This window comes from Leopardus geoffroyi, chromosome B2 (assembly GCF_018350155.1).
Source record: "Leopardus geoffroyi isolate Oge1 chromosome B2, O.geoffroyi_Oge1_pat1.0, whole genome shotgun sequence".
Classification (NCBI taxonomy): Eukaryota; Metazoa; Chordata; class Mammalia; order Carnivora; family Felidae; genus Leopardus; species Leopardus geoffroyi.
Genome location: NC_059332.1, coordinates 33,910,885 through 33,934,585, shown reverse-complemented (window position 1 = coordinate 33,934,585; position 23,701 = coordinate 33,910,885). Strand labels below are relative to the sequence as shown.

Below are 23,701 nucleotides of genomic sequence, written 5' to 3'. Positions count from 1 at the left end.
GGGAAATGCCAGGAAAGGTTGAGGAGGGGGTAATGGGCAGATTTAGCACGTACTGGTTTAAGAACTCCTCAGCTAAACAGTAACTTTACTAGGCCATTCCCTTCATATCTGCCTTGGCCTCAGAGAAGAGTGGGCTTTCTTAACCAGAAATGTTTTCAGGGGCACCTGGCTGGCTCAGTCAGTAGAGCATGCAACTCTTGATCTCAGGGGTTATGGGTTCAAGCCCTATTTAGGTGTAGAGATAAGAACGAGAGAGAGAACTGTTCTTGGGCCTTTTCATAATTTTCCCCTTCAAAATGCATGAATTGTGCAAGAAAAATCCACATTCCACACTAACAAAGCAAGGGTTATAATAACTTGATTTCTTACAGGCAATACTTTCATCTTCTGTTTTATTACTTTAAATCAAGCTTTTGTTGTAAGAAACCAAGTCATTTAATAAAGAGGGGTAGGGGTGTACGGAGTGGATGCTTTCTTTTCATTTTTTTCCCTCAAAGTGCAGGGATTGGAGGGGAGGGTGGTCGTTCCAGGTCCCCACATCACTCTAGGGACAACAGGGCAGACCCGTAACCAACGGACTTGGAGCCAGGAGCGAGGGCCAGCCCTCCAGGTCCAGGATGAGCCCAGGCCAAGAATTCAGTGGAAGAGCCTACACTGCTGCCCAGCTCCCATGCCTCCACGGACCTGGACCTCAATAGACCTGGCCGGGAGTCTCGGTTTCCACACCTGTAGAATGGTAGCATGGCCTTGCTCTCTCAAAAAGAAACCGCCCTCCTGGGTGTGGTTCTGTTTCTCGGGCTATGAGAGCGGGCAGAAGAGAAACAAAGCACAGTGCCCCTCCCTCCCTAAGCAGTTCCAGGTGATCTTTTTCGTAGGGAGCCGGAGATGCCAGCCAGGCAGAGACCAGCCCCAGCGACCACGCAGGGTCTGATGGGCTTCGTGCCCACGACGACCCAGCACGAGCCTGACCGCCTCGGCCCCAGCAAGGCGGGCGGCGGGCGGCCGGCGGCCGACTGCGGGGTGGGCACGTGATCCCGCCCGTTGCCCCAGGAGACGGGAGGCGCTTTGTTCTCAAATCCCCGACTCTCCCACCGAGCGCCCCCGGCGTGGCGGGCGGGGGTGCGCGAAGGGTTCGACCAGTCGCTTCCGCGTCTCCGTCCTGCCCCTCCCGGCTGCCCGCCCCCCCGCCGCAGTGGTACAGCCCGGGCCGCTGCGCGGCCGCAGCCCTGACCCCAGACCAGACGGCGGGTTGCCGGGGAGGAGGTGAGCGAAGGGAGCCGGATCGCCGAGAGCTCCCCCTGCTGCCGGAGCCTGAGAGGGCCTGCGGCGGGCGACCCGGACGAGGAGGGCCGCCGGCATCTCGGCCTGCTGCCTCCTTGTTGCGCGTCCAGAGCCCGCACCGCTCTTCTAGGCTCCTTTGTCCCGTCTGTCCCCCGAGAGGCCCCGAAGGTGCCCACCCTACTCTTTTGGTCTGTCCGGGTCGGGCGCGACGGGCCAGGCTTCAGCTCCCTGGTCGTCCCTTCCCCGACGCCAACGGCGCGTCATTTCTCCCAGTCCAGATTCCATCCGCAACATGCCGGACGTCGAGGAGAAAGTGCCTCTGAAGGACCCAGGCGATACAGGGTGCGGGTCCTGCAAGCTCGAAGCCTCAGCACCGACCGGGGAAAACGAGATCGGCCCCGAGGACCACCCTCCCTGTAGGTCCCGCCCCGCCGGCCTTTCGCCGCTCGGCCGGCGCCCAGTGTGGGGCGGCGGAGAGGAAGGGCCCACGATCCTCCTGTCGTCCTCCCGTCCCTCTTGCTTTGGGCCCCCTTCGCCTGGCTTCCCACCACCCAGTCTCTGCCCACTGGCCCTAGGCCCCCTATGACCCAAAGGTCTTCAAAGAGTTGTTGTTCCAGGAAAAAGAAGTGAGCCAGGTGTGATTACTTGAATCTGACAAGATTTGACGCCGTGTTCGTTCACAGCCGTTGTCGTAGTTTGAATTTGTAAGTGGAAAATGGCGGACCCTTGGAGTAGCTTTAAAGGACCCAAGTGATCCCGGATGGGAATTGTGTTCTTTTGGCGCTTCGTTGACTCAAGAGGTTACTAATGCTTTGGGCTCTTGTGCTTGAGCTCTGTACTATAGATGTACTGTTATGTTCCTATTGGGTCACAAGGGCTCTCCCACACTTCGGTAGGTCCAGCCTCACTAGGATGCATCCTGTATTTCTCTTATGATAATCTCTAGAAAATTTAAATAGGCATCAATCCGAAGACCTGTCCACCTGCAAGAGTTTAACCAGAGTTAAATTCTTGAAGATTGAAATGGGAAAAATTAGTTGAACGCCCTGCTAGTGAGTTCAATTACACTTGTTTCTCCTATAGCCACATGGGGGCGCTGCTGGCTAACAGAATGGGCCCAAAGTGGCAAATTGGGTGCGGCGGAATTTATTTAGCTATGAATCTGATTTGGGGTGGAAGCCAGTATTTTGTAAATGCAGTGTAGACAAGTTTTTCAGGTGGCTGGATTTTAAAAATCTGCCTTAGTTGATTTTACCTCTCATTTCTCTCTCGGCCCGCCCCTTTCCTGAGTTTTACAGCTGTTGGAGTTGCACAGCGCCACCAAACTCGTGAGCAACAGAACAATCTTGTCAAAGTATGTTATGAACTTTGGCTTGTAGTTGGAAAGTGTTTCTCTGTGTGATCTTTCAGTCCTTCAGTAAGCTGCTGTAGCTCACTCTCCCTTTGAAGATGTTCTCTTCTCATTTCGCATTAGTGAATTAGGGGATGGTCCATTTACATATTTGACTGTGTTTTGCCATTTTTGGCTGACCCTAAGGACTTCAGAGGGGCTGCAGAAATAAAGGGAACTTCCAACCCTGCATGTAAGGTTCACTTCATCTTTATGTTTACCTAAGCAAGGGCTCAGTGGCTTTTTGGTAAATTTGCGATCACCTTTTTACCCATAAATTTTTAATTTAATTTTAAATTTTGAGATATTTAAACTTTGTTGAAAAGTAAACAGAAAGCACAGTCAATGTCCACATTGTCAACATTCTGCCACATTGCTCTCTCTCTCATATATATTTATGTATTTTTTTCTTTTTTGCTGAATATATATATACACACACAAACATTCTGCCACATTGCTCTCTATGTATACATTCTGCCACATTACTCTCTCTCTCATATATATGTATTTTTTTCCTTTCTTGCTGAGAATTGGAATAATGACTACCTCTAAAAACTTCATCATGTATTCCTAAGAATAAAGGCATCCTATGTAACCCTTTTTCTACAATAACTATCTTTCCTTTTTTCCTTTTTTTTTTTTTTCAATAGACTCCTGGCCCTGAGATCAAGAGTCGTGTGCTCTACCCACTGAGCCAACCAGGCGCCCCTCCTTTTTACATTTTGAATCTTCTTCCTTATGGAAAACTGGATCATTTACAAAAGTATAGTGACTAGTATCCTGAACCATATTTACTCATCACCCAGCTTCAACAAAGATCAACTAACTCACGGCCAATCTTAGTTCATTTATATCTGCTCCACATCTTGGAATCCGAGACTTTGCTGGAAACAAATTATGAAGTGATGTTGAAAGAGAATGGGAAAATACGACTTAGCTGTGTGCAGCTTCGTTTCACATACAAGTGATCATTATAACTCTCATGCCTGTTATGTGAGAATGTTGTCAGCTGGGTCTGTGCTAAGACTTTAGAGCAGTGGTTCCCAGCAGCTAGTGCTGGTTCGTGACAAAATTCCTAGCAATATTTAGTGAAAGAAAATAAAGATGTTGTAATGAGTTTTTCCTAAAGCTAAATTGATTCAGTGTGAAGGACTACTCTTTATTCTGACAATATTCCCGTTCTGGTTTTTTGTTCTTATGTTTTTTTGTTTTTTTTGTTTTGTTTGTTGTTTTTTTGTTTGTTTGTTTGTTTGTTTAGAGGTTATTCTGTTATGAAATGATGGCTTGGTGGTGGTAGAGTGGATTTTTTATTTGCTTAGTTGCTAGTCTCACTGTCCATACTTGGCAAAACAAAAGTTGTCCCTTTGCTCAAAAGTCTTTTTTGGAAATGTGATTAGTCTGTGCAATCCTAACATCTGGGAGCTACTGCTTTATGAGACCAAATGACATTGGTGCAACTCAGTACCATCTATATGGAGATGTTAACTCTCATCAGAGGCTGGAAGAGGAGAGTAGACTCAGTCCCCTTAGATAAATGTTTATTTTTGCAAATCACGAATCATTGTTTCTTTGCTGCTTTCATAATCATTTGGCTTGTTTGTTATTTGTAAAATAGCTTCTTTGTCCTCCCTTACCCCCATGCTGGACTATTCCGCGAGGCACTGAGGCCTAGGACAGTTGGCTACAACATGCCCGACTACAGGCACAGGGCCTGGAGTTCAGGAAACAGAAATGACTAGAATGGTTGAATGAAGTTTGTGTAAGATCAAGTTGATGAATCTAAATTTGGGGCCTACCCAGAGTGAATCTCTGAATAAAATAGAAATTTAGGCTTGTGTCCACCATAAGTTTTTTTTTTTTTTTTTTTTAATTGAGATTGAGTTGATGCATAACATGGGTTTCAGATGTACACCATAAATTCTTTGTATCACAGGTCCAATAGATACAGTTGACAACGTTTCTATGCTGAACAACAATATTGGAATGAATCGTGATTTCCACATGGAAGAAAAGGTTTTACCTCCAAGCAGGTACCGATTTTCTGATTTTCCCATTTTATTCATCCTGCCATAGGTTTGAGCACTAATGTCTTCTGACCAGACTGGAAGCATTTTTATTTAATAATACAGTCAGTGCTTTCTCAATAAACCTGGAAAAAATACAGTGTCTGAATATAAACTTTAAGAGGTCTCAACAATTTATTTATTTATTTAAAAAAAAAAATTTTTTTTTTAACGTTTATTTATTTTTGAGACAGAGAGAGACAGAGCATGAACGGGGGAGGGTCAGAGAGAGAGGGAGACACAGAATCTGAAACAGGCTCCAGGCTCTGAGCCATCAGCACAGAGCCTGACGCAGGGCTTGAACTCACGAACCGCGAGATCATGACCTGAGCCGAAGTCGGACGCTTAAGCCACTGAGCCACCCAGGCGCCCCCTTTTTTTTTTTAATTTTTTTTTTTAAGAGGTCTCAACAATTTAAACAGAAGAGTAATTATTAGTATTAGAGAGTCAAGAAGCAAATGTTATTTAGTGAATCAACCAAAGTAATTACTATTGGAATGTTGATTTTGGGACCCCCCACGAATAATAAAATATCAGTAGAGTGGATTTCAGATCTTCTTTGATGGGTGTGGAGGAAGCAGCCTGTGCTGCTGGCTGTGCTGTAGGCTGGCTATTGTGGCCATCAAATGATCCCAAAGCTTGGTAGCTAAAACCGTGTTCGTGATCTCACAGTTTGTGTGGGTCAGAAATATGGGCGTGGTTTAACCATGGGCCTCAGGCTCAAGGTCTCCCTCTCATGACGTTACGGTCAGTGTGTTGACTGCTGGCCAGAGCCCCCCTCAGTTTCTTGCCAGGTGGCAGCTGGCTTCCCTCTGAGTGAGAGAATAAGGGTGTGAGAGATGGTGCCCACGACAGAACCCACAGTCTTTTGTTGCCTCATCTCAGAAGTGCCTCCTGTTGCCTCTGCTGCGTTCTGTTTGCTAGAAGGTGGGTGCTGAGCCCAGCCCACCCTCCAGACATGAGATGACACCAGTGTGAATGCCAGGAATCCTAGATCTTTGGGGTCATCCTCCCGGCTGCCTACCTTATAGCTGCTTTCAATTACTCTCTTAAGTGACCGCAGATTAAACAGGCACAGATAAAATACTAGTTTTCTCATAGTGGCGTTTTCAATTGTCTTTTTGGCCGGCTCATAAATCAGTTTATTTTAGGAATCGGGATCAGAACTCTGTTGATAAATAATGCTCCCCCACCTCCATCAAGCTTCACTTTGATTGTTAGTTATATTGGCAGTGTAATAAATAAGAACCATCTGGTAAGTGTGAATTAAGTGGCTCTGCTGGTTTATTGGCAGTTGAATGGGTAAAGTCGGTGTCAGATTTTAAAACAGTTCTAATTTCCCACCAATGGATACGTGAGGGCAGCTGTGATTAGTCAGCTTCCTTAACTCGTTTTGTTATGTGGCATCTTCAGGGAATCTGTGACTAAAGGGCCATTCTCTGTCACAGGCTATTCCCCTCCCTCCTCTCTGTGCTCTGATTTGCTCATGGACCAGTGGGGGTCCATGCCAAGCACAGCTTCTATGGGAACAGGTTTTCACCAAAATCCACATTTCCTAGCATCTCTCTCACTGCTTAGATGTGTTTGTTGCTTGAAGGGGAGGAGAAAAGAATGAAACTGGGAGTGAAGGTCTGCCAAAGGGGCAGTAGTGAGACAGTTGGGGGGAGGGTGGATAGAAGAGATGCCAGAGGGAGGAATGAAACAGGGGAAACACTATGATTCAGAGCTGAGTTTTCACGTAAGGTAACACCAAATTCATATCAGGAAAAAGGTTGAAATAACAGTTAGAGGTCACTCTTTATTGGCAATTGGCTTTCCTCGTGCATAGGATGGTGTTCGTGACAAATGCACATTCCAAAGGGAAATCCCATGTTTGGGCATTCATTCAATAGGTGTTATATTGAGTCCTTATGTGGTAGGCAAAAATGGGGAGTGCTGGAGATAGAGATATCATTATCGATAAATAAGGTACTGTCATTGCTGTTAGGAAGCTTTTGTAGGAGCGACAGTTGAATAACAGTAAAGAGTGGTAAATTCACTCATAGTTGTGTATATAGAGTTTCATGAGAGTCCTCAGTTGCTTAAGGAGGGTCAGAGAAGATTGGCCCACAGAGGAAGACTTGAGTTGCTTATGAAGATTTGAGCTGAGTCTTAGAAGTGGAATAGATACTTTCCAGATGGTCTAGGTGTGAAAGAATGCTCCTGGCCGAGGAAACTATGTCAGAGGCAAGAATATAGTATGTTCTTTACAAGTACCTTGGTGTGGTTGAGCACAACATACTATGAGATAAGAGGAGATAAAGTGGAAAAGGAGAGAGGAGACAGAGCAATATCCAGATGGGTCCAGGTAGTGGTTTATGTTGCTGATGAGGGGAAGCCCCTAGAGGACTTTAAATGAGCATGGCATCGTGATCAGAACTGAATTTTAGGAGTATTTTATTTTATTTTATTTTATTTTATTTTATTTTAATTTTTGAGAGAGAGTGCATACATGCATATTGGGAAGGGGCAGAGTGAGAGAGAGAGAATCTTAAGCAAGCTCCTTGCCCAGAGCAGAGCCCAGCGTGGGCTCCATCTGACGAGATCATGACCTGAACTGAAATGAAGAGTCTGATGCTTAACTGACTGGGCCACCCAGGCGCCCCAAGAAGTCCTTGATTTTACAATGAATTAGTGGAGAACAGATTGACAAGGGACAAGACTGAAGGCAGGGGGACCAGTGAATAGGCTACTGCAGTCGTCTGGGTGAGAGGTGCTGGGAGGAAGGAATGGATTTCAGACACATTTAAGATGCACAGTTTATGGAACTTGGAGATGGATTGGTTAAGTAGGATGAGGAGAAAAGAGTTGAGAACAATTCTAATGCACCTTAGACCATTGGACAGATTATAGTTGGTTACCTCTGATGATTGGGAATGGTGTGTTGGGAGAGGAACTTTGACTTTTTGTTCTTTTTCATCTTTGTATTGCTGAATTTTTGTTTTACAAGAAGCATGCATGCCTACTGTATATTTCGGGGGGGGGGATGTTTAATTCAAGAAAACCAATAGTTACTTGGCAATGACTAGGTACAGCCTCAGACTTTTCAAATGGTTCCTTTTCTTATGAGTCTAACTCTATAGATTTAGAGACATCATTTAAATAAACTTTCAGAGGAAAATTAATTCCTGTCATTCTTTTTTTAAATTAATAAACATTAAAAATTTTTAATGTCTATTTATTTTATTTTATTTTTTTAAATTTTTTTTAACGTTTATTTATCTTTGAGACAGAGAGAGATGGAGCATGAACAGGGGAGGGACAGAGAGAGAGGGAGACAAAGAATCTGAAACAGGCTCCAGGCTCTGAGCCATCAGCCCAGAGCCCGACACGGGGCTCGAACTCACGGACCGTGAGATCGTGACCTGAGCCGAAGTCAGACGCTTAACTGACTGAGCCACCCAGGCGCCCCAATGTCTATTTATTTTTGATAGAGAGGGGGAGAGTATGAGTGGGGAAGGGGCAGAGAGGGAGACACAGAATCCGAAGCAGGCTTCAGGCTCTGAGCTGTCAGCGCAGAGCCCGATGTGGGGCTTGAACTCAAGAACCATATCATGACCTGAGCTGAAGTTGGGTACTTAACCAACTGAGCCACCCAGGTGCCCCAACACATTTTGTTAAAGTAGTTTTGTTTTCCAGAAAAATGATTGGAAAGTATAAAGTTCCCACATAGCCCCTCTTCTGCCCCATTGTTTATATCTTGTAATAGGTCACTTGTGACAATTGGTGATCTAGTATTAATACATTGTTATTAGCTCAAGTCCATAGTTTACATTAGGGTTCATTTTTTCTATTATATATTCTATGGGTTTTGAAAAGTGTGTAATGTCATGAATTCACCATTTTTGTATCATACAGAGTGATTTCACTGACCTAAAAATCCCCTATGCTCTACTTGTTCGCCCTTTAGTCCCTGCTCCACGAATCCTTGGCAACCACTGATCCTCTTACTGTCTCTGTTGGTTTCCAGAATGTCCTATAATTGGAATCATACAATATGTAGCCTTTTCAGATTGGCTTCTTTCATTATGTAATATGCATTTAAGATTCTTCCATGTCGGGGCACCTGGGTGGCTCAGTTAGTTGAGCGTCTGGCTTTGGCTTAGGTCATGATCTCACAGTTCGTGGGTTCGAGCCCTGCGTCGGGCTCTGTGCGGACAGCTCAGAGCCTGAGGCCTGCTTCGGATTCTGTGTTTCCCTCGCTCTCTGCCCCTCCCCCGCTCACGCTCTGTCTCTGTCCCTCAAAAATGAATAAATGTTAAAAAAAAAAATGTAAGATTCTCCCATGTCTTTTTGGGGCTTGGTAGCTTATTTCTCTGTAATGCTGAATAAAATCCCGTTGTCCAGTTGTACCACAGTCTGTCTGTCCACTCAGCTACAGAAGGACGTCTTGGTTGCTTCCAGGTTTTGGCAATTACGAATCAAGCTGCTATAAACCTCCCTGTGCAAGTGTTTGTGTGGACGTAAGTTTTCAACTCATTTGCCTAAATATGGAAGAGCACAGTTACTGACAGGAGTATGTTTAATTTTGTAGGAAACTGCCAAACCATCTTTTAGAGTGGCTGTACCATTTTGCACCAGGAATGCATGAGAGTTCTTAGAGTTGCTTAACATCCTTACCGGCATTTGGTGGTGTCAGCATTTGGGATTTGGGGCATTCTCATAGGTGTGTATTGTTACGTCATTGTTGTTTAATTTGCAGTTCCCTGATAAAATGATGTTGAGTATGCTCATTTTTCATATGCTCATTTGCCATCTGCATGACAACTTAGGTGAACAGACTTGAGTGTCTGTTCAGATCTTTCCCTGTCTTAAAACTGGGTTGTTCTCTGGGGCGCCTGGGTGGCGCAGTCGGTTAGGCGTCCGACTTCAGCCAGGTCACGATCTCGCGGTCCGTGAGTTCGAGCCCCGCGTCGGGCTCTGGGCTGATGGCTCAGAGCCTGGAGCCTGTTTCCGATTCTGTGTCTCCCTCTCTCTCTGCCCCTCCCCCGTTCATGCTCTGTCTCTCTCTGTCCCAAAAATAAATAAACGTTGAAAAAAAAAAAAAAATTAAAAAAAAAAAAAACTGGGTTGTTCTCTTCTTGTTGGGTTTTAAGAGTTCTTTGTCTATTTTGGATACTAGTTCTTTGTCAGATACGTGTTTTGCAAAGATTGTGCTTTGTGTTTTCATTCCCTTAACAGCGTATCTCACAGAGCACAAGTTTTCCAACTTGCCAATTTTTTTCTTTCATGGATCTTGCTTTTGGTGTTTTATCTAAAAGGTTGTTGCCAGGGGTGCCTGGGTGGCTCAGTTGGTTAAGCATTTTACTCTGGCTCAGGTCATGATCTTGCAGTTCACAAGTTCGAGCCCCACGTTGGGCTCTGTGCTGACAGCTTGGAGTCTAGAGCCTGCTTCAGATTCTGTGTTTCCCTCTTTCTCTGCCCTTCCCCTACTTGTGCTCTGTCTCTCTCACTCTCCCAAAAAAAATAAACATTAAAAAAATAAAAACAAAAATAAAAAATATAAAAGGTCATTACCAAACCCACAATCCACCTAGATTTTCTCCTGTGTTATCTTCTGTGTTATCTACATTTTACATGTAGGCCTGTGATCCATTTGTGGAAGGTACCCGGTCTGTGTCTAGACACATTGTTTTTGCATGTGGCTGTCCAGTTGTTCCAGTGCCACATTCTGAAAAGACTGTTCTTTCTAAATGGAGTTGCCTTTGCTTCTGTTTTGTTGTTGTTGTTGTTTTTTAAGGGAAAGAAATGATGGATCTTTCTGGCCCTCGTGACTGGCTACCTGGTAGTACCAGTGAGATTGGGAATATAGGAGGAACAGGTTTGGAGGGAAGATAGCAAATTCATGGGGCGCCTGGGTGGCTCAGTCAGTTAAACGTCCGACTTTGGCTCAGGTCACAATCTTGCAGTCCATGAGTTCGAGCCCTGCATCGGGCTCTGTGCTGACAGCTTAGAATGTGGAGCCTGCCTCAGATTCTGTGTCTCCCTCTCTCTCTGCCCCTCCCCCATTCATGCTCTGTCTCTCTCTGTCTCAAAAATAAATAAACGTTAAAAAAAATTAAAAAAAAAATAGCAAATTCAGTTTTGGATCTGTTGATTTGGAAATACGTATATTCGAGTATTATCAAAGGAGGAAAATCCTGTTTTTCATTTTAGGACTGTAAGAAAATAAAAGATCATTTAGTTCATCACTGTATGTATACACAAATGGAAACTAAGTCACATATTATCTAGGTTAGATGCAACGTCAGTGCTAAAGCTGGCCTGACATGTCTTCAGGATTCTTCGTGTTGCAGGGCGGGGAGGGCTGCTTGGAATCATGAAGAGCCCTTCTGAGAGCTTTTACTGATGCCCTTGATGACATCCAAGTCTGGCCCCAGCTTGTCAACTTTGCTACAGTCTAAACACAGTTCCTGGCCTTTCCCTGCCAGTATAATCATCTTTTGTCCTATCAAATGCTGTTTGTTTGGGGCTTAGGAGATAATGACCTTATAACAGTTTTTGGGTAGAGAAAGTAATTTGCTCATTTAACCCTCTTACAGTTTGGAAGGCAAGGTTAAGGAGACAATGCATAATGCCTATTGGGACCATCTTAAAGAACAATTGTCAGCTACTCCCCCAGACTTCAGTTGTGCTCTTGAACTTCTGAAAGAAATTAAAGAGGTGAGTGACAGACTTTCCGTTTGTGAATGTGAATGTCCTAGACATCTCCAAGGTCATTGGAATGTCAGTGGCTAGCAGATCCTAACTGAACATGGCCCATGAATCAGTCTAACCAGTAGATGGAAATCACACAGTTTCAACAAGGGAGTTTTTTATTTACTTATTTATTTTTTTTGAGAGGGAGAGAGGGCACAAGTGAGCAAGAGGCAGAGAGGGAGAGAGAGAAGCGGGGCTCAACCAAAGTGGGACTTCTGTTCACCTGAAGCAGGGCTTGAACTCACAAACTGTAAGATCATGACCTGAGCTGAAGTCAGATGCTTAACTGACTGAGCCAACCAGACACCCTCAACGAGGAAGTTTTAATATAAAAATTATTATGGGGCACCTGGGTGGCTCAGTTGCTTAAGCATCCAACTCTTGATCTCAACTCAGGTCTTGATCTCAGGGTTGTGAGTTCAAGCCCCGTGTTGGGCTCCACACTGGCATGAAGCCTACTTAAAAAAAATTATTATAACATGGAATTGGAGAAACAAGATCTTTGAACTAGTGAGAAGTAAAGAAAACTAAAGTATACTAAGATACCAGATCTAAGGAGAATATATTATGCTCCTATGGCTGTGCCAGGGGAGGCTACCAGCCTGTGGGCTGCTGACCACTGGGCACTGCAGGACCTGGGTGCTGCAGCAGGAGCCTGGCCCTGAACAGGTAGACACTTGCTCTGCAGGAACTGAGCCCCGGAGAAGCCACTCAGGCTGTGGGAGCCAGCTACTGGCAAAGCCACACACACACACACACATGCACACACGCACACACACACACTGCATAATGCCAAGTGAGGATTCCAGAACCAGGAAGGGAAGCTCTCGCCTTTTGCTGTGTCTTTCTAGTATGTGGTGGGCACATCCTAAGGTGTCCCCCAGTGATCCACGCCTCTGTATAATCCCCTCTCCTTGAGTGGACGAGATCTGTAGCTTGCCTGTAACCAGTAGAATATGCAAGGATGATGGGATGTCTGTCCTAGAAATGCATTTCACTATGAAAGACCCCATCTTAGCAGACTGGAGCTCTTGCAGCCTTGAAGAAGCAAACAGGTGTGTTGTGAACTGCCCATGGAGAGGGTCTCATGGCAGGGAAATGCAGGTGGCCTCTAGGATCTAAGGACAACATCCATCTAACAGCCAGTAAGAAGCTGGGGCCCTCAAGTCTACAGGTGGAAGGAGATGAATTCTTCCAGCAATTGGAATGAGCCTGGTGACAGCTTCCTCTCCGGTGCAGCTTCCAAATGGTCTGGCCAAGAGGCCAGACAACACCTTGACCGCAGCCTCGTGAGACTCTGGACGAAGGACCCAGCTAAACCGTGCCTGGGCTCCTGATCCACAGAAATTGTGAGATAAGAAATGTGTGTGCTGTTTTAAGCTTCTAAATTTATGCTAATTGGTTAAGCAGCGCAGAAAACTAATAGTGCCCTCTACAGATGAGGCTTAACATTGTGCCACCTGGTAAAGGAAAAATATTTAAGGGACTTACTCATTTTCTCAGAGCAGAGAAAAAAATGATGGACTTGGAACTGAGAGACAATAAATTGACAAATGTTACATTCCATTCCTGTGGCCGCTCAGCTTCCACATGCACCCTTCCACACACATTGCAATTCCTGAAAAGAACTCTGTTTCTACCTATTAAGATACAGCTGTCTTACAAGTTCTCGTTCTTTCCATAAAATGAGACTCACATTCCCAACAGTTACTGTCACCATTGCTATCTGTATTGCTCCTCAAATCCAGCCACAGTCCTTCTGAATATTCCGTTACCTAGAGTCCAAATTGTAAGGTTAACTTTCAGTAACCGATCTGTTAGATGATGGAAGGAGAGAGAAGAACATGGTTAGCATATACAAATAAACCCATACTTGTAACAGGCAAAGAGAAAATCTATAGTTTTTGTTTCTGTAGTTGGTCACAAGGCTATTGTTGACCTATGGCTTCCTGCTACTGTTGATTCCATATTTCTCTTGTCCACAGCCAGAGCCTCAGCGGTTGGGTTACTTTACATGCTAGAGTGACCCAAACCTTCATCGCCAAAGAGACTGAGTCCTTAAAGCAATTTACTGTTGTTTGTATGCTGTGGTTTTCTGTTAACCTTTATTATTAGGTGTGGAAGTACCAAGAGGAACCTCAGAGAATCTTCTTGCCCTCATTGTGTAGCACCAACCTGGTTTCCTCTCCACAGCCAGGTCATTTGCTCTAGCCAGTAGAAGAACTCCTTTTTTCAGCCTATTGGTTCAGTGGTCTGAGGAGCTCAGAATAACCAGGTGCAGCCACATCTTCTGATCGCTGGAACCAATGCCAACTGAGCATCAGCAGAGCCTAAAGTTAGCAGGATGGGAAACAAAAATTCTCCAAGTAGGTTATTAGGTATGATAGTAAGAGAAACCAGTCCTACCTCCACTCCCTGATTCCTAGGACCATGTTTTCTGGCTTTGGGAAACTATACCATATGATGGTCTTTGATTCAAAGACTGTATTGCATCTTATCAGACAGAACCTCTTCCTTTCAGGGTTTTGTCCCTCAACTCATGCTGTAATCGAGTCAATAAGCCATTCCAGTTTTCACTTAAGGCCTGTTGATTCAAGGGGGAGGTGGGTATGAACCCAGTGCTGCACTTCCTTTGCTAGAAGATGCATCCTTGAACAGATGGGGCAGGACAGTGGCTAAGACATTCTGTGAGTACACACATGTTGGTGCTGATAGAAGCATTCACACCCATATCCAGAATATGTGTCTGTTCCAGTGAGGATGAATCTGTCCTCTCCTCGGTGGAAGAGGTCCAGAGAAATCATCTGCCACCAGGTGAGGTGGTTGGTTGATCCTCACTGGGGAGTGGCGCCTTATTAGGGGCTTTGTATTTTTAAGGATTTTTAAAATTGTAAACATATGTAACAAAATTTTTACCATTTTAATTTTTTTTTCTTTTTTTTTTAAGTGGGCTCTATGTCTAGCCTGGGGCTTAAATTCATGACCCTGAGATCAAGAGTTGCATGTTTTATGGACTGAGCCAGCCAGGCATCCCGCTGTCTTAATTATTTCTAAGTGTCACAATTCAGTGGCATCACGTACATTCCCAATGTTGGGCGACCATCATCCCATCCGTTTCCAGAACGTTCTTATCTTCCCAAGCAGAAACTGTACCCATTAATAGTAACTCTTCATTACCTCCTTCCTGCAGACTCTGGTATCCTCTATTTTACTTTCTGTCTCTGTGTGTTGACTACGCTAGGTACCTCATATAAAGAGAATCGTATGATATTTGTCCGTTTGTATGTGGCAGATTTCTCTGTAGCGTAATATGTTCAAGGTTCATCCATGTTGTAAGCAAGTGTCAAAGTTTCATTCCTTTTTATGGCCAAATAAAATTCCATTGTATAGATACACTACATTTTGTTCATCCATTCATCTGTTGATGGACATTTGTGTTGTTTTCACATTTTTGCTATTGCGAGTTGTACTCATTTGAACATTCATATACAAGTTTTTGTTTGAACACCTATATTCTGCTCTTTTGGGTACATACCCAGGGGTGGCCTTGCTGAATCATCTGGTAACTCTGTTTGAGAAACCACTAAACTACTTTCAATGGTGGCTATACCATTTTACATTCCCACCAGCAAGGCATGAGAGTTCCAGTTTTTCCACATTTTCCCCAGCTCTTCATTTCTTTTGTCCGTATAGACATGTCTTGGTGGACATGAAGTAGGATCTCACTGGGGTTTTGGTCTGTACTTCCCTGGTGGCTAGTGGTGTTAAGCATCTTTTCCTGTGCTTGTTGCCCATGTTCTGTGTCATCTTTGGAGAAATGTTGATTCAAGTCCTTTGTCCATTTTTAAATTGGGTGGGTTGTTTGTTGTTGTTACAAGAGGTCTTTACATATTCTGGATAGTAGCCCCTTGTTAGGTAAATCTTTTTGCAAATTACAGTCTCCCATTCTGTGGGTAGTTTTTTCACTTTCTTGATAATGTCCTTTGCACAGAAGTTTTAATTTTGGTGAAGTCCAATTTATCTGGCTTGTTCCTTTTGCCTTTGGTGTCATATCTTGCCAAATCCAGGATTATGAAGATTTATCCCTTTATTTCAGTCTAAGAATTTTAGGATTTTAGCTCTTCTGTTGATGTCTTTGATCCATTTTGAGTTGTTTTTATAAGATGTGAGGTAAGGGTCCAACTTCATTATTTTATGTGTAGCTTGCCAGTTTCCCCAGCACCATTTGTTGAAAAGACTGTCCTTTTCCTAGTGAATGGTCTTGGCATTGTTTTAAAAAATCATTTGGCCATATATCCAGGTTTTATTTCTGGACTCTGTTCTATTATTTTGCTCCATAAATCTGTCCTATCCCAGTATATGCTTGGTCTCCTATGGGCCATTTCATCTGATGATCGATTGCTGTGGTGCAGGCCTAATCATATGGTTAGGTAGGTCAGACAACACATGGTTCTTCCTGGGAAGCACAGGCTACCTGGCCACCGAGTGTCTTATGGTGAGGTGTTTACTTCTGCAAAAGCCCAGAGGCAAGCCAAAAACTGTTTCTCAAAAGGCAAATAGCGATTTGCAGAAGAGGGCATAGACTCGCTCTAAAACTCTAGAGGTCTGTGCTGCGATGCTCTTACTGGTGCCTGCCAGAGGCTGTGTAACAGCATCCTTACCTGCCATGGACACTTTAAATATCACTGAACCTGTAGGATCATGTGGCCCAAACAGTACTGCAGCTTGTATGACAGCCTGGACCTGCTGCTGTAGGGACTACTCTCACTCTGGTTCCCGCTCGAAATTGGAAACCTTATGAGTGACCTTAGATGAGTGTTGCAGGAGCAAATTCACTTGTGGTATATGTTGCCTCGAAAACCCAGAAAGGCCTGCAAGTGTTATGCCTCTTTTTTCATGGTGGGTGGTTTGAGGTACCACGACTTGTCCTTCACCTTGGAGGGGTTAGCTAGACAATGTGCAGACCACCGAAGCTCTAGCAACTTTGCTGGGGTGGCAGGCTGCTGACATTTTCTGGGGATTATCTGCCATCCTGTAGTTTGCACGTCTTCCCGAGGCATCTAAAGTCCTTGCTGCTTCCTGCACCACAGATCCAACGGGTCTGTGGCCTTTTGAGTTCACACGTCACCTGTGCTACCAGTTTGGTACCTGTTAGGGTCCAATCAAAAGAAAGGACCCAGAAAGTAATGTGAACCAAGAGAAACCACAGTACCGCAGGAACATGCCGTGGAGGCGCCCGCCAGAACCGAGAAGGCAGGCCTCTTCCTCTTTCAGGATCTCTCCAGCTCCCTCTGTGAACAAGGCTTACCATTATGCTAGCCAGCAAAGTAAAAATACTTCAAGGGCCTGGCTCTGTTTTCCCCAAAGTAGGCCCTGGAGGGTACACTTAGCACGGAGAACCTCCAGCCGGTAACTGGCATAGTTTACCATTTACGTGTTTTTTGTTTTTTTTTAGTGTTTACTTTTGAGAAAGAGACAGTGTGCGTGGGGGAGGGGCAGAGAGAGGGGGACAGAAGATCAGAAGCAGACTCCACACTGACAGCAGAGAGCCCCATGTGGGGCTCGAACTCACGAACTGTGAGATCATGACTTGAGGCAACGTCGGCCGCTCAACCAACTGAGCCACCCAGGTGCCCTGACCATTTGGATAGTGTGGACAGACTTGTATTTAAGACGAGTCCGAACAGGTGGGAAACGTGGTACCACACAGTACTCCTCTCAGTTACACAGGTATGCGTTGAACCTCACCCTCACCCCCACCATGTTCTCTATGTTACAGAGGTACAGGGATGAACAGAGTCTCTTTTCACAGGGAACTTACATTTTGGAGTTAATAGGCTATTTCCAGTGCCCCTTAACTGTTCCTTGGCCTATTTCTTCCTCGCCCTTTGAAGTAAAATAATCTAAAAAATGTCTGCTTTTTATTTTTTATTTTAATACGAAATTTATTGTCAAATTGGTTTCCATACAACACCCAGTGCTCATCCCAACAGATGCCCTCCTCAATGCCCATCGCCCACTTTCCCCTCCCTCCCACCCCCCATCAACCCTCAGTTTATTCTCAGTTTTCAAGAGTCTCTTATGATTTGCCTCCTTCCTTCTCTATAACTTTTTTTCCCCCTTCCCCTCCCCCATGGTCTTCTGTTAAGTTTCTCAGGATCCACATAAGAGTGAAAACATATGGTATCTGTCTTTCTCTGTATGACTTATTTCACGTAGCATAACACTCTCCAGTTCCATCCACGTTGCTACAAAAGGCCAGATTTCATTCTTTCTCATTGCCAAGTAATATGCCATTGTATATATAAACCACATCTTCTTTATCCATTTGTCAGTTGATGGACATTTAGGCTCTTTCCATAATTTGGCTATTGTTGAAAGTGCTGCTATAAACATTGGGGTACAAGTGCCCCTATGCATCAGCACTCCTGTATCCCTTGGTTAAATTCCTAGCAGTGCTATTGCTGGGTCATAGGGTAGATCTATTTTTAATTTTTTTGAGGAACCTCCACCCTGTTTTCCAGAGCGGCTGCACCTGTTTGCGTTCCCACCAACAGTGCAAGAGGGTTCCTGTTTCTCCACATTCTCGCCAGCATCTATAGTCTCCTGATTTGTTCATTTTAGGAGTGTCTGCATTTTAAAATTAAGAGTACCTCATCACTGTGTGATGTGTGTATTTTATATTTGTTGTTCTTTGTGTTTCTTTTTACCACACTCCTTGATTTTACTTGTCTCTTTATCTCATTCTGCCTAGAAAATGATGCACTGTTGCTATATCGATCCCCTAAAGCCTTGAACTCTTACCGGCCTCTGAACAAAGATAAATTATGTTCTCTAGGAAATTTAGGGACCCCACTTCTTGGTCCCCAAAAGACAGGCTGACGTCCTTGACTGAAGGGGTTGTCCATTAGGGAAGGTTCGGGGCTTTGCACAGAAAGTGACTCCCTTTGATTTCTTTCCTGGGCAGATCTTGCTCTCACTGCTGTTACCACGCCAGAACCGCCTAAGAAGTGACATTGAAGAAGCACTGGACACGGAGCTCCTCAAGCAGAAGGCAGAACATGGAGATCTGGATGTCCCGCACCTCTCTAAGTATATTCTCGACACGATGACTTTGCTGTGTGCGCCAGTTCGAGATGAAGCAGTGCAGAAACTAGAGAACATTACAGACCCTGTTTGGTTACTGAGGTGTGAAACTTGACTGCCGTCCCTTGAAACCTGCCTCAGTCCCTGGGCCAGGAAAATGGGGTCAGACACTAGATTGCAGCCCCTGTCTTGGCTGGCTCTTCCCTACTGAAGACCAGACTAATTCCTCTCTTTTCTCTTTGCTCGCCTATTAGCTATTTCCCCGCCCCAAATGGCCTTAGGTTGGTTGGGCCTCCCATATAACATCGTATCATGAAACATTATATAGAGTATGTGTTCAAACATCTTTTCCTCAGGCTTTCACAGTGTGAGGGGACAGGGATGGGAGGTTATTCCTGTATAATAGCTAAAGAAAGCAAGACCCAGACAGTTAAAAAAAAAAGAGAGAGAGAGGAGTGATTGGCCTAGAAATGGCTTCAGAAATAGCATCACCTATAATCCCATTTCCCAGAAAGATTCATTAGCATGCTGGTATATTCCCCTTTGCTGAATCTACCTTTTATTTATTATTATTTTTTAAATTTATTTTGAGAGAGAGACAGCATGAGTCAGGGAGGGGTAGAGAGAGAGAGAGAGAGAGAGAGAGAGAGAATCCCAAGCAGGCTCTGCACTGCCAGCACAGAGCCTGATGCAAGGGCTCGAACCCATGAAGCCATGAGATCATTACCTGAGCCAAAGTCAGATGCTTAACCAACTGAGCCACCCAGGCGTCCCTGATTCTACCTTTTAAAACAGACAACAGAATGATCATGTGGAGAGAGAGCTAGCCTGGAGGCTTCAAGGTCCAGAGACTTACCAGTTCCTCACTCCGCCATTCACTTACTCTGGGCCTTGGGTCGTGAGGCCCCTCATCACAATGTTATCTTCTGTAAACTTAGGAGGTGGGACTAAGTTAGTTTTAGAGCTTCTAACTCTGGAATACAGTGATTTAATGACACTTTCGGTAGGTTCCCCTCTCACTAGATTTCTTTTCGGAGTATATTTTATTTTCTATGTCAGGGGGATCTTCCAGGTCCTGGGCCTGATGAAAATGGACATGGTGAACTACACTATCCAGAGCCTTCAACCCCACCTGCAGGAACATTCCATCCAGCATGAACGGGCTACATTCCAGGAACTCCTCAATAAGCAGCCAAGTATGTAAATAACTCGAGGGCAGGAGTTATGATCTTGGGTCTGACTGCTATGATGTTAGAGAGTATTTTGCCTCTTGGGAGCAGAAAATTTCTTCCTCAGGTAGTGGGAGGGAGAAGGAAGAGTTGTCTGAGACAGACACCCTCCACCTCTGCTGCCACCAAAGCTCTGATTTGTTGACCAGGAGCATATCTTGAAGAGAACCTTAGTCTTGGAGCTTTAGGGATGCGGATGCCGAACACATTTCCCCACTTCCCCACTCTCTTCCTATCACAGGCCTCCTCAGTCATACCACCAAATGGCTGACCCAAGCAGCGGCAGACCTCACCACACCACTTCCGACTTGCCCTGACACTTCTGACTCCGCCAGTGTGGCCAGCTCCTCTCCGAGCGAGGCAGCCATCAGCCCTGAGCCCCTCAGCCCTACAATGGTGCTGTCCCAGGGTTTCCTGAACCTCCTTCTCTGGGACCCTGAAGATGAAGATTTCCCTGAGGTAGGTCTGTGGAGGGCATCGCTGTGTTTTGTGTTCAGGACCCTCATCTCCTGACAGCCTGTTCTCCCTGCTCCCCCAGACCCTGCTGATGGATAGAACACAGCTGCAGGAGCTCGAGTCCCAGCTGAGCCAGCTAACCATCCTGGCCTCAGTTCTGCTGGTAGCCAGTAGTTTCTCTGGCAGCGTGTTGTTTGGCTCACCCCAGTTTGTGGATAAGCTGAAGCATATAACCAAAGACGTGATGGAGGAGTTTAAGTCCAGGTGAACTGCACAGATTTTTTTAGGGTAGATGGTAATTGTGGTACAAGAACATGGACAGGTCGTGAATGATGCTGACAGTTCTACCACACACCACAAAGATTGGGACCATCCACAAAGACTGTTGATGTCTTTCCATAATGGTCTTGAGACTTGTGACAGAGAAAAAGAAAGCTTTCTTCCAAAAAGGGTAGTGTGGAGGATAGTTTACTACATAATGATTCATTATCTTGTTTGCTACAAAGCAGTCATTGTCTCGCTGAGTGGATGCCAGTGAGCTGGGCTTAGGTATATCTAGGAGTGTTGATTGAACATCCACTGTGTACAGGGGTCACACCAGACGACAAAAAGGAATCAGAAGGCCAGGTCTGTCACTGTAATTGGTGATAGTAGGACATGTGACCACAGAAAATGTCCAAGAAAGGGTTAAAATTGTATATACACATACATAAATAAACTCCATAGGGCTAAAGAATTCTGAGTGGATACAAAACTCACGTCCAGAGTTGACTTTATAGTTTATCTTGTTTCCTAAGAAGCAGAACATGGTATCAGAGAGAATAGTTGGCATCTGGAGCATAGTAGTGAAGATGCTGAGCCTACCCACTGGGCCCTGCTGCTACCAGGGACTGGGGTGAGGGCAGGAGGATATCTGGGGGTCTCCCTCCAGTGGGCCCAGCTCCTGGTGTGGGGCTTCCCTGGCTCTGGGCCTATGCCAGGGCCATCTGCTGGGTACCAGCTTACTCTCCTTCATGGTGTAGGCCTGAGGAGGCTATGCAGACTGTGAGTGAACAGGTGTCTCAGGAAATCCATCAAAGCCTCAAGAACATGGGCCTTGCTGCTCTGAGCAGTGAAAACACAGCGTCTCTGATAGGACAGCTCCAGAACATTGCCAAGAAGGAGAACTGTGTCCGCAGTGTCATTGGTAAGTATGCCTGTGGGGATGGTGAGAATGTTCTGGTGAGAGGTAGATCCCATCCCTGGAAGTCTGTTAGTAAACCATTTAACAATAAAAAGCATGACCATTGGGCAAGTCACTGTTTAGGCTTTAGTTTTTTCAAAATGCTGGGTTGAGAATATATTCCTTTTAGTTTAAAGACTGATTCTTGTTCTAAGGAAGATTTGCATCCAGGAATTCATGACTTCTGAGTATGGCATGCTGCCCAACCAACCTGGTTAGGTCATCCCTGGCCTTCTGGGTCGTTTCCTGACTGTAGTCCAAGACATGTGACATCTACCCCCCACGTCCCAGCAGTAACAAATTGATGCTGAATTAGCCAGAGGACATTTTCCCATAGCAAGGACTTATCCCTGTTGGAATGGAGGGCATGAACTTGACCTTGTTCTTAACCTCAGCCATCCGAAGGATTGGTCTAAGATCCTCGTGATAAATACTCACTAGGATCTACTGATAGATGCTTAGGTAATCTTTTGAATAGTCTAAAATTTACTAGCCCACTAGTTTGTGATCTTTGCAATGTCCTTGGGAGCCAGATAGCAGCCCCCTTCCCAAACAAAACAAATTTCCTTATCTCTGGGTGAGTGGGTCGGCTAGTAAATATCTCAGTTAACTCGGAGATTGAGTGAGTAGAGTTGCAGGGGTAATGTTGCCCCCTGAAAGTTGTTTGCCTTTTCCCTACTCACTGTCGTCTCCTGCTCACAGATCAGCGGATCCATTTGTTTCTCAAATGCTGTTTGGTCCTTGGTGTTCAGCGATCTCTGTTAGATCTCCCTGGAGGCCTTACCGTCATTGAAGCAGAGCTGGCAGAATTGGGCCAAAAGTTTGTCAGCCTAACGCACCACAATCAGAAGGTGTTTGGCCCGTACTACACGGAGATCCTAAAAACCCTCATCCCTCCCGCTCAGGCACTGGAAACAGAAGTGGAGTCTCTCTGATAGCACCAGCTCAAAGCCCTGGAGCCTTGGACCCAGGAGAGCTCCTTATCACTCTCCTGGGGTGACATCACCACTGACCATCAGAGCAGGAAGCCCTCCTCCCCTCCTGCAGCCAGTACACCCAGGGCTGTAGTGATCAGCATGTAAACACCAGCTGGCCCAAACTCATTCATTAATAAACTTCTGAACCACAAGCAAACCTCCACTCTCCTGTGCTTCAGCTGTGGCTGAGCCCTGTGCTCTGGGCCCCCAACTAGCCGAGACGCCAAAAAACCCCCAGCTTTTCCTCTGCTGGCCAGGGGCTCCCTTCAGCATGCAGAGCTGAGAAGCCAAGACACTCGGGTGCTAGCATTATTTCTCTAAGGGTAAAGCATTTCTCTGAGGGCTCTGAGAATCTGTAGGATTATCCAAAATGTGACTATAACGGCTTCTCTGGAAGTCAGAAATTTTTGTCCAATTCAGCTCAGGATTGGGTGCGGTTGAAATAGGTTACTAGAAACCTCATTTCTAGTACCAAATTCCCCTGAAGATTTCAAATGATGCAACAAGAAATCAAGAAATAGTAAGAGTCTATTGCAGGTCTGCAGCAGGGTGAAACTGAGTCTGCATGGAGATGGTATTGGCTGCTAGCAAGCATTCTGTTGAGGCAGGTTTCAGAGTTCGTGGGATTTCTCTCTCTGGAATATCTAGAGTTTATTGTTGATCCTGTTCTCCAGCTGCGTGAATGTCCTGTTCCCTCATCTCTAAGCTTAGACACCCCATTCTTACAGAGGTGACATGGGCATTTAGAGGTGGTACAGCCTCCATTCTTCCTACTTCCTGTCTGGGACTGTAATGGGCAGGTGCGTTGTGAGCTCCTGTTGGCATCACCAATGAGGGAGGTTCTGGGAAGGGCCTGGGCTTGTCCCCTGGCATCATAGAGCACCACCATTCTCAGGCTGGCTGCACCAGAGCAGTCCTAACCTAGTAGAGTGAAATGAGGAAAATGTTCCATTTAGATTGGCCCTTTTCAAATAATGGAGAAGAGGGGCACCTATGGCTTAGTCAGTAGAGTGTCCGACTTTGGCTCAGGTCATGATCTCAGGGTCCGTGAGTTCGAGCCCTGCGTCAGGCTCTGTGCTGACAGCTCGGAGCCTGGAGCCTGATTCAGATTCTGTGTCTCCTTCTCTCTCTAGCCCTCTCCTGTTTGTGCTCTGTCTCTCTCTGTCTTTCAGAAATGAATACATGTTAAAAAAATATATAAAATAAAATAAAGTAAAATAAAATAATGGAGAAGAGAAAATGAAAATTCACTTATGTGC

At 45.3% G+C, this 23,701-nt stretch overlaps 1 protein-coding gene across 5 annotated transcripts; it reads left to right on the top strand.

Moving 5' to 3' along the window:
• Positions 1-1,139: 1,139 nt before the first annotated feature.
• Positions 1,140-22,599, top strand: TCP11 (t-complex 11). Of its 5 annotated transcripts, none has more exons than XM_045497976.1 (10): positions 1,140-1,263; positions 1,560-1,697; positions 4,605-4,701; positions 11,316-11,436; positions 18,440-18,660; positions 19,618-19,754; positions 20,029-20,246; positions 20,326-20,507; positions 21,266-21,429; positions 22,168-22,599. In XM_045497976.1, the coding sequence occupies exons 2-10, from the start codon at positions 1,574-1,576 to the stop codon at positions 22,398-22,400; spliced, it is 1,497 nt and encodes a 498-aa protein (XP_045353932.1). In that variant the 5' UTR covers positions 1,140-1,263; positions 1,560-1,573; the 3' UTR covers positions 22,401-22,599. The 5 variants fall into 5 exon arrangements, with proteins under 5 accessions (XP_045353932.1, XP_045353934.1, XP_045353933.1 ...); XM_045497978.1 differs by having other exon boundaries at positions 1,148-1,263; positions 1,555-1,697; XM_045497977.1 differs by having other exon boundaries at positions 1,241-1,449.
• Positions 22,600-23,701: the final 1,102 nt, after the last annotated feature.